The 12747-nt window shown below is 36.1% G+C and overlaps 1 protein-coding gene across 2 annotated transcripts in view; it reads right to left on the bottom strand.

Moving 5' to 3' along the window:
- Positions 1-1294: 1294 nt before the first annotated feature.
- The window catches only part of LOC143277491 (uncharacterized), a 534532-nt gene continuing 523079 nt past the window's right edge, over positions 1295-12747 (bottom strand). Inside the window, exons 8-9 of one of the 2 annotated variants that reach the window (XM_076582346.1) lie at positions 11129-11148; positions 1295-7879 (exon numbers count right to left, since the gene is read on the bottom strand). In XM_076582346.1, the coding sequence (XP_076438461.1) occupies positions 11139-11148 (10 nt within the window). In that variant the 3' untranslated portion in view covers positions 1295-7879; positions 11129-11138. The other variant, XM_076582345.1, reaches the window with a different exon arrangement.

The raw sequence follows: 12747 nt of genomic DNA, 5'->3' as shown, positions 1-12747 counted from the left end.
CTCTTGAATTCTGATTAGCATGTTGGGTTTAAATGAAGTCAGGCATCTGATGACTTCTTTTTCTTTTCTTTTTTCTTTAACAGTGTAAATGTAGTACAGCCTACATGGATCCGTTTCTGTGCTCTGAACCTCCTTCATGTAAGATAGAGAATAAAACTAAAGAGAAACCGGCTTTATTGTTGTTTGTTTGTTGTTTTTAGCCACTTCAACACAGACTCAATCATAAGGGAAAAAGTCTGGGGTGTACATGTGTTCTTTGTCTTATTTTGAGGAAATTGAAGAGCTTGAAACAAGCTGAGGATGCATTTGGTGCAAGGGAATCTTTGCAAAAGCTGCAAGTATATGACTTGCACCTATTTTTTTTATTTGCTTTCTGATAAGTACATTGTTAGTGGTATTGTGATGTTGTTACAGGAGTATTCTGAATGAATTGTGCATAGTGAGAGGTATTGTCAATTGTGGAGTTAAAGCAAATGTAAACAAAATATGTTTGATGCCGTGATTTGTGTAAGAGTACAGCCAGCATGTGTATATAGTTTGCTTTGTGGTGACTGACTGAAGGATGATCATGAAGCCACAAAGAGGTGGAAGTACTTGTTGGTCCTTGAGTACAGCCTGCACTCCCTCTTCCCTCACTGTCTCCATCTGTCTTTCTTCTCTAGTTTTGCTTTTTTGATATGAGTTGGTTTTCACAGTGTTAAATCATTGCCTGCACGCAGGATGTTTGCTATTATTAGTTCACTGACTTCTCAGCTGTCAAATTGTGTTAAAGCACTAAGTAATATAAGAAGCTAAGGAGATGTCATTTGCAAAAACTATGTAGTGTTTTGGTTAGATATTCCATTAGTTAGTTTTGAGGTCTGATCATTTAGTTTTGAGGTTTAACCTACTTACTTCACAGGCACGCATGCATGCATGCACGCACAAGCATACATGCGCAGAGGGGAGAGAGACAGCATCAGAGACAGAGTTTAAGGATGGCAACAAGATGATTGTTGGTCAGTATCACGTTTATCACATGTATACTGCCATGCACAGTTTTCTGAGCAGCAGTGCAGTTTGATTTTCTGAACATCTTTAGTGTTTCTGATGTATGATGCAGAGAAAGGAGGAAGTGTAGGAGGGTGCCAGAAAGAGGAAAAATAAACAAATTACTGAAATATGATGTACATCCATAAAAGAGAGAGACAGAGAGTATGCATGTTTATATGTGACACAGATGTGCAAGGTGAGAAGTGTGAGAGAGGAAACAGTGATGCATTATTTAACAGCACATGCCACACAAACACAGGGAAACCTTTCAAAACACTTTATTGATTACAGAAACATAAAAAAAATTAAAATACAATATGGATACAATTCTTACATAAAAACATGTCAATATTTTATCCAAATTTACAGAAAAGCAACACAGTTATAAAAACACTGCAAGAAATCAGTCCATTTCACACCAAAGCTGTAGAAACAAAACTGATTCATAACCAATAATAACCAGATGAGTTGTTCCTTAATTGAAGATCTACATTGTGACAGAATGAAAATCAAAGCATAAACATTGATAAGAAGATCCATAATATTTTCATAAGTAAGAAATCCTTTACATTTTCTTTATATATATATGTGTATATATATATATATATATATATATATATATATGTGCGTGTGTGTGTGTGTGTGTGTGTGTAAAAGAGAGAGAGAGATTTTTTTAATTGATGAAAATTGACTATTTTGTAAGAAGTACTATCAGTAAATTCAATGTTTCTGTTTGAAGAAAACATGAAAGAAAAACTCTGACTTACTAAGACTGAAGAAGTAAAGTTTTAAAAAGTTAAGATACAATACACACAATGCTTAAAGACTGTCAGTTTCACATGTACCGATATATTACAAAAATAGGGATAAGTTGTCACTGAGTCGACTGATCAACCACAAGGACCTCAAGATTGTGTATCGTTACTGTTAATGCTGTTAACATAGAGCAGTGATGCCTAATTTCTAATATAGCGCATATATACTGACTTTTTTCTTCTTGCAGATTTTCCAGAGCAATACTCATACCAATAAATATTGACCAGGGTAATCCTGTGTTTGTTGTAACATCACAATTTACCATTTTACGTTTTGAAAAGTTAAGATTTTAATTTTAATCACAGTATCTGAGAAGGTTCAAGAATTAAGATTAGAATGTGTGTGTGTGTGTGTGTGTGTGCGTGCGTGCGTGTGTGTGTGTGTGTGTGTGTGTGTGTGTGTGTGTGTGTGTGTGTGTGTGTGTGTGATCATGAACCATTTAGTGTCAGATTATGTTCATTTGTACTGGTGAATGTGTGTAAGCACACACACACACACACACACAGTTTGGCATGCTATAATGTAATTTAAGTTAGCCTTACAATATTCATTTCTTTGCAAGATGCAAATTGACATGAGAGACACATAATACACACTGGATTACAGTGAATCACACAAAGGTTACATGATTAGAGGAACTATGAGAACCCGCCAAACCCACTGTTTCCCCCCTTCCCTGCTTTGTTTTGACAATTCAATTGTCTTTTCCAGTATTAGAAGACTTAATATCAGTAATTCGCAGACATATCTGGCATTCACAAAATGTTAAGGAAGCAGTCATTCTCAACTAGTTACAAGGCATGATTAAACTTCCCATCAAAAATGTCACAAGAGCAACATTTTATTAATGAATGACGGATATACCACAATGTTTTATATAAAAATGGAGATAAGTATATAAGCATATAAGGTTTCCTTGTCCCACTTGATTCAACATGAATGTGTGTTTATATGTATGTGTGTATGTCTGAGTGCTTTTAATGAATTTGAAGAATTAAAAAAAACAAATAAAAAAAAAAAGATTATGAATTTGTGCAGCATATTTTGAGTGATGTCTAACCCCTCTTTACACTAAACATCTTTTTTTTCCCCCACAGACAGTAGACTGTAGTATAGGTGATACATTTTGCATGGTTTTCAGAGTAATTTTTCCATCAAAGAAATTAACTCGTTATTGGTTCTTATACCTCCCTCTTTCATGAGAGAACAAAGATCAAGAAAGCATGCATACATGGTACACCTACTTTTATTCTTTTTCTGAAGCTGTATACACAAGGCCTGAAGCTTACAGTTACAACATGTGAACTACAGATGGTCCACATTCAAAACTTGAATACACTCATATGGTGGAAAGCAGGACAAAAAGATACCATATCAAGTTAAAACACAAGTTTCTCTCTCTCTCTCTCTCTCTCTCACACACACACACACACACTACAAAAAAAAAAAAAAACACCCTTCCCGAAACAAAACAACCACCAAAAAAACAACAATAACAAAAAACAAAAAAAACAGAAGAAGAAAGAAAAAAAATCAAGAAAAAAAATCAAGAAAAAAAAACAAAAACAAAAAATACTGGATTGTATATGCAAAGAAAGAAGTCACTAGTTAGTGACTTGTAAAATGTGTATTAAGCACACGGACACACATGAAAGATGTAATGTGCACGTACAAACACACAATCTTTTGTTGTTTATAGCCCAGCCAACCACAGAGGACCATACAAGGGCTGAAAAATTGTACACATAGGTCCCGAAGAACTGGTAAAACAAAACAAGATGCCTGGAAAAGAAAACTGGCACAAGAACAGCCACACTCATGCACATAAACCTAAGAAATGCCTCTGAAATTCGCCAGTCTGTCAATTTTTCGTTGGAGGATTAAAAAAACAACAACAAAAAATACACCAGGAACCTGAACATAAACATAGCTGTAATCATCATCATGATCATGGGTATACAGAACCAAAAACTGCCAAGAGCCATCTCATGGACTCCATGCACGAAAAAGTATACAACATAGTAAGATTGCCCAGTTACCAAGTCCAGTAAAAGACAAAGTATTCAAGGCACTTAACTAAAATATATAAGTATTATAAGTGAATGGGCCAGCAAGGCAGAAAAAAGAAATAAAGAGACAACAGAAAGAAAACTGAAACAAAGAGAGCAGTTGAAAATATGAAATTTCCAGCACAGAATTTCCAAAAGGTGGGGATGCTATTTACATTAAAAGACCTCCCCCGCCCCTCCAACATGACCCGCCATTTTCCCCAGATCCCCTTTGGAGGGGGGGGGGGGGGAACGCACAATCAGCGGGTTGACAAGAAACTCACTGTTATATAAGGCTGTCACCTCACCCTGAAAGCATTAGCGTTCAGGAGGTTATAATTAAATAATAACAGACTGGAGACAACTTCAGCACAAGGGAAACACTTGAATGAAGCACAGTGATTACTTTATCTATAACAACAACAACAAACAACAAAGAAACAACAACAAAAAACTTTTTTTTCTGAATTCAGTGTTCAGAGAAATAGGAAGAAAGAAAGTAACAGTTTAAATCTGTTATTAAAAGAAATCAGCAAAATAAAAGATTGAATGTTCTATCAAATCAACAGACAGGGGTCAAGTCCAGGACAATCAGTTGTTTTACAATCTACATGTTACGTTTTTCAAGTAATATTCTTCAGTAACCTGGTTTTCACAATATTAACCAAGAACCATGATCTTCTCTTTTCCTCTTGTGGGGTTCAGAAGTTTACGGTGTTATTTATTTAGCACAGAACACAATAAAGTACACATTTTGTCTGCAACATCACATAATGTACAATACTGATCTACATAAAACTACATTTGATGATGTTGCTTTTTTGGTGCTGCTAGTTGTGATACTTGAAGAAATAACACAGCAATACCTTAGAGCTATTTGAACGATAAACATGAACTTGTGAAGGGCATGATATGAAATACATTAAAAAAAATCTTAATATCATATTACTTCAGTTTTCTCATCACAAACAGCACAACGATGATGATGTTTGTACTCCAGCAAGTACACTTAATACAGATCAGGAAATAATAGCTGTTGAAAGGCAAATAACATGTTACTCTGATGAGATACATTATTTGTTGTTACAGTGTGGAACTGTGAGAAGATAAGATAGTGTATTGCTTTGCTGTCAAAAGATACAAAGACACAAAAGCTGGGTTGATCAGTGTTAATATTTTGAAGAGTTTTTGTCTGCATCAAAATTATATGATTATTACCGTTAAGAGTACATACTTTTAATATGGTTACTCGACAATATACGCTGCTGGCAACATGGGGGTGGTTGATTCTGCCTAACATCCACTTTCCATTCCAGTATAATACAAAACAATGCATATGATTTGATGAGGTGCAGTGCAGTACAGACTGATAATACAGTACAGTACAACACTGCACAGAATACAACACAGTTTCAATGTTAATTCAATGTTAATGTTTACTCATTTAATGATAATCAGATGTGCTGAAACACTCAGTGACTCAGTCACACCCTAACTCAGTATCTACTTTTTTCATAAGGTTACATTTCGGTATTTTGTTCTGCTTGTTGTACTCTCTAAAGTGAACAGCCTGCTGCTGGGTTATACTTTCCCACTTTTTAATTGTATCCAGTCGCGTTCAATTCTCATCACTAATTCATGGAATATGACTATTGTCAGAAAGAGCAGATTTCCAATATCAGCCATGACACCTTTGGCTGGTCTGCATATAATTGTTGTACAAGTAAAATTATATTGCTTTTCTAAACATTTCAGTTGAATGTATACTAAAGTAAACATATTTCCAATAAAATTTTGTCAAGAATCTCCTTTGTTGTTGGATTTTTCATACCCATCTGAAGCAAGCTAAATTTGTAACCTCAGTACATTTTCTCATTTACTAGCACACAGACAGCCTTTCTCCAATGATGGGGAGAGAGGAGCATAAAGATGAGATAATTTCAATAAAAAATTCCAACCAGTTCAGGTCTGGAACTTGAGCACTTTTCTTTCTATACAAATGCCATGACCACAAGACCACGTAAGGCTGATTCAAAAGAAATGCCTGTGAAGCTGGATCAGTTGCAAAAAAACTTACAGTTTTAGTGAGAGCCACAATAGACTGTGTATATCAGGAGATACTGTTGACAGACAGAAAATATTTACAACAGAAAAGTGGACTACGGTGCCTCTTAAGTTTCCTTGTAGTATTTGAATGGGTAAAATGAGATATGTTTCCAACTACACAACAGCACTTGTACTGTGATTATTATTATTATCACTATAAGATGGGTGCTGTTTTGTTTGCATGATATGGAGCAGGTATGAGAGGAGATGAGCAGAAGACTGCCTGTTTCCAAGCAAGAAAACTAGCAATGCACAAACACAATGCAAAGCTGCTTTCCTACATGTTGATTAAAATGTGGTTCATGGCACATTAGTAGGTATCATTTGAAATGAGATGGGGATACAGAGCAGTGAACTGGGTGAGTGGAGAGGTGTGTTTGCATGTGAATCCATCTCCATAGTGGGGCTGATCGTGAAACATTAAAGTCAAAAAGTATTCTGTACAACAAATATATACACACAAGCATATTTAATGTTACTGAAGCATTCAAGCTTAAGCATGACCAGACACAGATACTTACCTCTTTTGCAAAGAGACTCAAGTGATACTGATCATGACACATGTACATATCACACAGTAAATGGTGTATCCAGATTCACCATCGGCATTTGCAAGTGGCACTGTTCTTTTCTCATTATCAAGGCTTTGAATATTTCTTGTTTGATGGAGCCAAGATAGAAAACAAGTAAGTCCTTCAAGACTCACTTGTGATACACACCTTATCCAGTATATATATATATATATATATATATATATATATATAAAAGAAATGAAAATATGTTCTGTATCTAATAATATAAATTCTTTGTAGAAAAAAAAAGAAGAAAAAAAAGTAAATAGGTTTGAACCAAGCACATTAGGTTCGAGAAGTAGTCTTACTTACAGCAAAAAATGGACCTAGAAATGACTTTCAAAAATTATTATCTAAACTTATCTTGTTTTTTGTGTGTTAGAAATCAATTACAGTATTTGAGGCGATAACACTGTTTAAATCATATTGGAATATCTCTATAAGAAATTCTTTAAAGTCTGCAGTAAAGATGTTGCAATCGCCTCATGCACAGGGCAACTTGTAGCCGTTTTCTCTAGATCTGTGTGTTTGACACTAAGGCTGATAGAAACTACATCCCAGCCCATTCTATTTCTCTTCCATGTTCATTCTGTTTCTAGTTAATTCAGTATCCACTATAAAATCATATACAATAAACACGTGGATGGTGGTGTTAGTGTCGCTGTATGTGTTCTGACCAGAATTTTTATTTCTTTTATTTTTATTGCAAACAAGAAAAAACGAGGTTAGACTGTCCATAAATTGTGAATTTTTGGATTTACATCCTCAACGAAATAAACCGTTGGTGATCCCGAAATACAGTTTAATTAGGAAGACTTAAAACCTATTAATGGTATGACAGTGACAATTTTTTTTCCACTATGTTTAGACTTACAACTTATTAATGGTATGACAGTGAAGAATTTTTTCTGCTATGTTTATTCCAATTTGGTATTGGCAAAGTATTTCCAGTGAAAATGACTATGTTAAAGCTAACTCACACACACACACAACCGAACACCGGGTTATTACATAGACTCACATTGTTTACACAAGTGAGTAATAAAAAAAAAATATAAAAAAAGAAAGAAAGAAAGAAAGAAGAATCAATCCTTTCCCAATTCCAACCCCCCAAAACAAACAAGCAACAATTATTTACCATTTACTGATGTGAAATAAATATTCATCATAATATTATGATATTCTGCATACACATCCAGATTCTGCCAAAACCATCAACTAATTGAAATTCCAGAGCAGAGTCTGATGTGTCTGATAGGCTGGACGTGACCAGTTGGCACCTTTTGATGGTAGTTTCAGCTCACACTGTAAAGTGAATGGAAAGAAATGAAATGCGTGAAAAAGGAGTGACAGGGATGATGTGATAATTTATAGAAAGGAATTAAAAGGATAGATGACAATTAAAAAAAAAAAAAGAAAAAAAAAAGCAATAACAGGGATGATATAAAAGCAATGAAAAGCATGATAACAAACAGCGATGAAAAAGGAATGGCAGGGATGATGGAATAGAAAGGAATGGAAAGGACAGTGGCACAACCGGATGAAAAAAAGTAACGAAAAGGCTGACATAACTGAAAGGAATGAAAAGGGTGGTAACAGAGAGGACTGAAGAAAGGAATGGAATGGATGATACTGTTACTATCAGCAGGAGAAATTGAGGGAGAGAATGAACAATAAAAAAAACAACAACAAAAAAACCCAACAACAACAAACACACACACACTCACGCTTTTAATACTTGCACAAAAAACAAGGAACTGAACAGGAAAATAACCATGCAACACATAAATACACAGATATGAAGGATGAAACATGCATCTGTCATTGTAGTAAAGGTGGTCAGTGCATATCATAGCTGCAAAAATTCATCTTTTTTCTCTCTTTTTTTTTTTTTTTTTTTTTTTGAAGGAGACAACAAGATCTGTTAAAATGCAATAAATGCTGCTGGAAGGACACTTCCCAAATAAAAACAACAAACAAATCAAACAGAATTTTACCATCTTGCATGTAAGCATGTAGAAATCAGTGAGAAAGCATGAGAATTATTTGTCAGGTTGAATGATACTAAAATTTAAATGAGGCAACTTTAAATGAAATATGAACATTCCAAAAAAAACAAGAACAACAAAAAACAACAAAACAACAACAACAACAACAAACACACACAAAAAAGTTAAGCCATAGTCAGTTGAGGATATTTTGCTTTTGCAATTCATGCAAGTACATTTTACTGGAATAATTTTCTGATCTGGGGGATGTAATATCAGGCCAGAACCTGATAATTCTTGATTCAACTGAAAACCTTTCTTTAATTTAACGTCTTTTCACTTAGTGAAATTGTGTAACTGAAATTGATTCCTGTTTCTGCATAAATCATAGAAGTTACAGTGTTTCTATTCAAATGAGGCAAATGTTTTAAACGTTTCAACTGACTTTTTCTGAACTGAAAGTTTGCTTCATGTTTTGCTTAAAAGTATTCTGCCCATTTTCTTCGACAAGTTCCAGTAAACTAATGTTTCTGACCATTTCTAACCACAAAAACCTTGGAAACTAACCAAAACTTTCCCTTCCAGAATGAACAAAATCATTAAGATAAAATCTTCATCAATATCAAGTAAATAAATTGATTATGATTTGCTAAACATACAAACAGGTACACCCTCATACACATGCATATATGCATTTAACCTTCACCGTAGGTCATGAGTCAAGTACTCATTTTTGTCTTTGAAAATTTAATCAAAAATCCTTTTTTTTTTCCAGATTTCAGAATTAATCTTAATTCCATTTTTACAAAATCTCAGATTTCTTACCTCTAAAATTTTATAAGGGAGTTGGTTTAGCACATTTTCAATTATCTTGGTTCATTTGCAAATAACTAATGCAGATAACAACTCCTGTTCAAAGTTTGTTGGTCTCACAGACCTACTATATCTCTCAAGAGCAAAATGTCTCAACACAAAAATGCACGGTTACCCCCTCTTTTCAAACTCAGCCTCAAAGCAACTGTCAATTTTGACACCACGGTTCATAGAGGCAGACTTGGGTTTGTGTACATTCCCCATAAAGTGATACCAGTCCCACAGGCCCACAACATGCATACAGGAGAGCACAGCTAAAATGACTTTTGCGCGTATGGGTCTGACAGTCCCTCGATGTACAGATAGGGGGAGTGGTTTCTTCAGCCAGACTGGGTCTGACAGTCCCTCGATGTACAGATAGGGGGAGTGGCTTCTTCAGCCAGACTGGGTCTGACAGTCCCATGATGTTCAGATATGGGGAGTGGCTTCTTCAGCCAGACTGGGTCTGACAGTCCCATGATGTTCAGATATGGGGAGTGGCTTCTTCAGCCAGGTAGGGTCTGACAGTCCCATGATGTTCAGATATGGGGAGCGGCTTCTTCAGCCAGATTGGGTCCGACAGTCCCATGATGTTCGGATATGGGGAGTGGCTTCTTCTGCCAGATTGGATCTGACAGTCCCATGATGTTCAGATATGGGGAGTGGCTTCTCCAGCCAGATTGGGTCTGACAGACCCACAAAATGGGAATAACTGGGTATATGATGAAGTACGGTGAAGGTTAATAGTTACACACCCATCTGTCCTCAAGAGGGGATGAATGTACAAGCAAGGATGGTTTCGCACGAGTGACTAAGGCACATGGCAGGGTAAGCGTGTGGTAAAATCCTAATGCAAGGCATGCATGTGTTATGAAATTTATCATTCATCTACTTATCATGAAATTTTCTTGTTTCTCTTTTCTCCAAGTCAGATATTTATTTTTTTAAATGTGGAAAAAAAACGCGTAAAACAGTATGAGAAACCATCTAAATATAACTTGAAATCTTGACAAATTCCAAGAATACCAGCAACTGACATGAAAGTGGAAAATACACAGTGGAACTGGAAGGGAACAGAACATCCAAACATGATGATGTGGGTGATGACGATGCTGCTATGTGAGTCCATTTAGGTTTGGGACTACTTTATTAGACCATACTCTCAATGTATCCAAGCATCATCCAGGCTGAGAGATCGACACACCTGCAGTGTTGGTCAGAAATTTAAGCAGCACTCACAAATACTGACAAATCAAGGACTTTCAACTGTATGGTCCCAGTCTTGCATTCGAGCTCATAGCACACTCAACTCGGGGAAGGAGCTGGCTACGGGTCAAGCCACCTCTGATTGGGCTCAAACATGTATTCAAAATTGTCTAGTCTGTGACATTATCCACTTCATCATAATGGCTGGTAAACTTGAAAAGTTTTGCCACAGTATTCGAACATATGATCTGAGTGAATGTGAGGTTATATAAGTCTGGTTTCTGAATTTTGAAGAGAAAACTTTCAACACTCTTGGGTATCAATTGAATAATGAATTACCATGCTGTCGCTACTGTGAGCAATACCCCAGGCACAAACTGACAAAGCCAACCAACGAGAGCAAGATTGTCACCCAACAACAGAATGGACCAGGTCTGTGCAATATCCCTTGCCATGAAGCATTATAAGCACTGATATCGCATGCCACATACAAGGAGTCTTACAATACCTGCTTTTCTTCAAGGTTGTCTGGAATAAAAAAAAAATTAAAAAATGATACATATATATACTGCATTAATGAAGAAAAGAGATTATAAAATATTTCTGATAATTTAAAAAAAAAATCAAATATAAAAAGAAAGTGTACATCTGTTTAACATGAAATGTATGGTACTCCAGAGACGAAGGCAGAGGGAGAGCTAGAAACTTTAGAAAGCAAAAGAGAGAAACCATATGATATTTCTGATGAACAACTTGAACATAAACAGATATAAAAAAAGAGGTATTTCCATTAGAAAACAGTAACATTGCTTTAGAGTAGGAAGCTTGCTACGATTAAATTTCACTGTTCTGATTGGAATGTTCAGTACACACAAATAGGTCAATAAACAGCAGAGTTCTCGCACACACAACTGCGTGCGCACGCGCATCATGCTTGATAGGACAACTGACGGAAGAGTTCACTTCCATCATTCACGTTACATCAAGTATGATTTGGTGGTGGACGGATCATTCTATTCCACACAACTGTGGACTATCAACTGAAATTAATATCCCTCTCGGAAATATCCTTTTCAAGGGTGTTTTACATAACTGTGGTTGGCTGAAGTTGGACGGACTTTGTTTCTATGAGAAGGACTTAAGTCTGTTCTATTGTGTATCCTGGGAACGAATGGAGGGGAGGGGTTGTCTTGTGGTCTCTGCATACGAGTTCCTCTCCACTGAGGGCATGGTGCTGGCAGCATGGCTGCGGAGAGGAGGGAGTGCTCGCGGTGTGATGGAGGCAGCCTGGTTGCTGTCTGGATCTTGCTGCTTGTGTTTATGTAGGCCATGGGCACGAGGAGATGTGCCATCTTCTCCTACTTCAGTAACAGATCCTCTTTGTTCTCCAGCTGCTTTTGGTGTGGGCAGCTTTCTTGGTCTTCTGGAAGATGATGGATCCTCATCAGTGGATGATTGCTGAGATGACAGGGAAATGTTCAGCTGACTCAGCTCAGTCTCATTTGCAGGCCCTTTGCTCTTCTTCTTTCTTTCAACACAGAAAAGTAACTACCTGTATGTGCTGCCTGTTAATGTTATGCATTTGACTTGTTTATAAATGGCAGCATGTGTTAAGGGGTTATAGGAACAAACTCCTTTTCACAGGTGTTCTAGCTGTGAGAAAGGTGCATGGAAAGAAAACAAACTGCCACCATCCCCTGTTTTTTTCTTTCTTTTTTTTTTTCTTCTTCTTCTTTCAGCTGATTATAATCATACATATTATGTTATCTTTGATCAATATGTTTTAATGATCTGTCACATTTCAGACACATTTATAAAATCACATTTTCATTTTCAATTCTAAAATAAAAATTTTGAACTAAAATACAGTGCAAATGTTAGAAAATACACAAACAAAACAATTTATTTCCCCCCTCCCACACCCTCCCCAACACACACACACAACACACACCAAGGGAGAGGTATACAGCAATAGGTAAGAGAACAAGCCATAAACTATACTGTATAGCTGATAGTTGACAGGTAATTATCTCACCTAATGTGTGTAAATAACGATGAAACATATCTACAAAGCACTCCACTACATTTTATAACTTTATGTGCTGTACAAGAAAAGATTATAGTGCA

This window comes from Babylonia areolata, chromosome 34, assembly GCF_041734735.1.
Source record: "Babylonia areolata isolate BAREFJ2019XMU chromosome 34, ASM4173473v1, whole genome shotgun sequence".
In the NCBI taxonomy this organism is placed as follows: Eukaryota; Metazoa; Mollusca; class Gastropoda; order Neogastropoda; family Buccinidae; genus Babylonia; species Babylonia areolata.
This window is presented reverse-complemented; position numbering and strand designations above follow the sequence as displayed.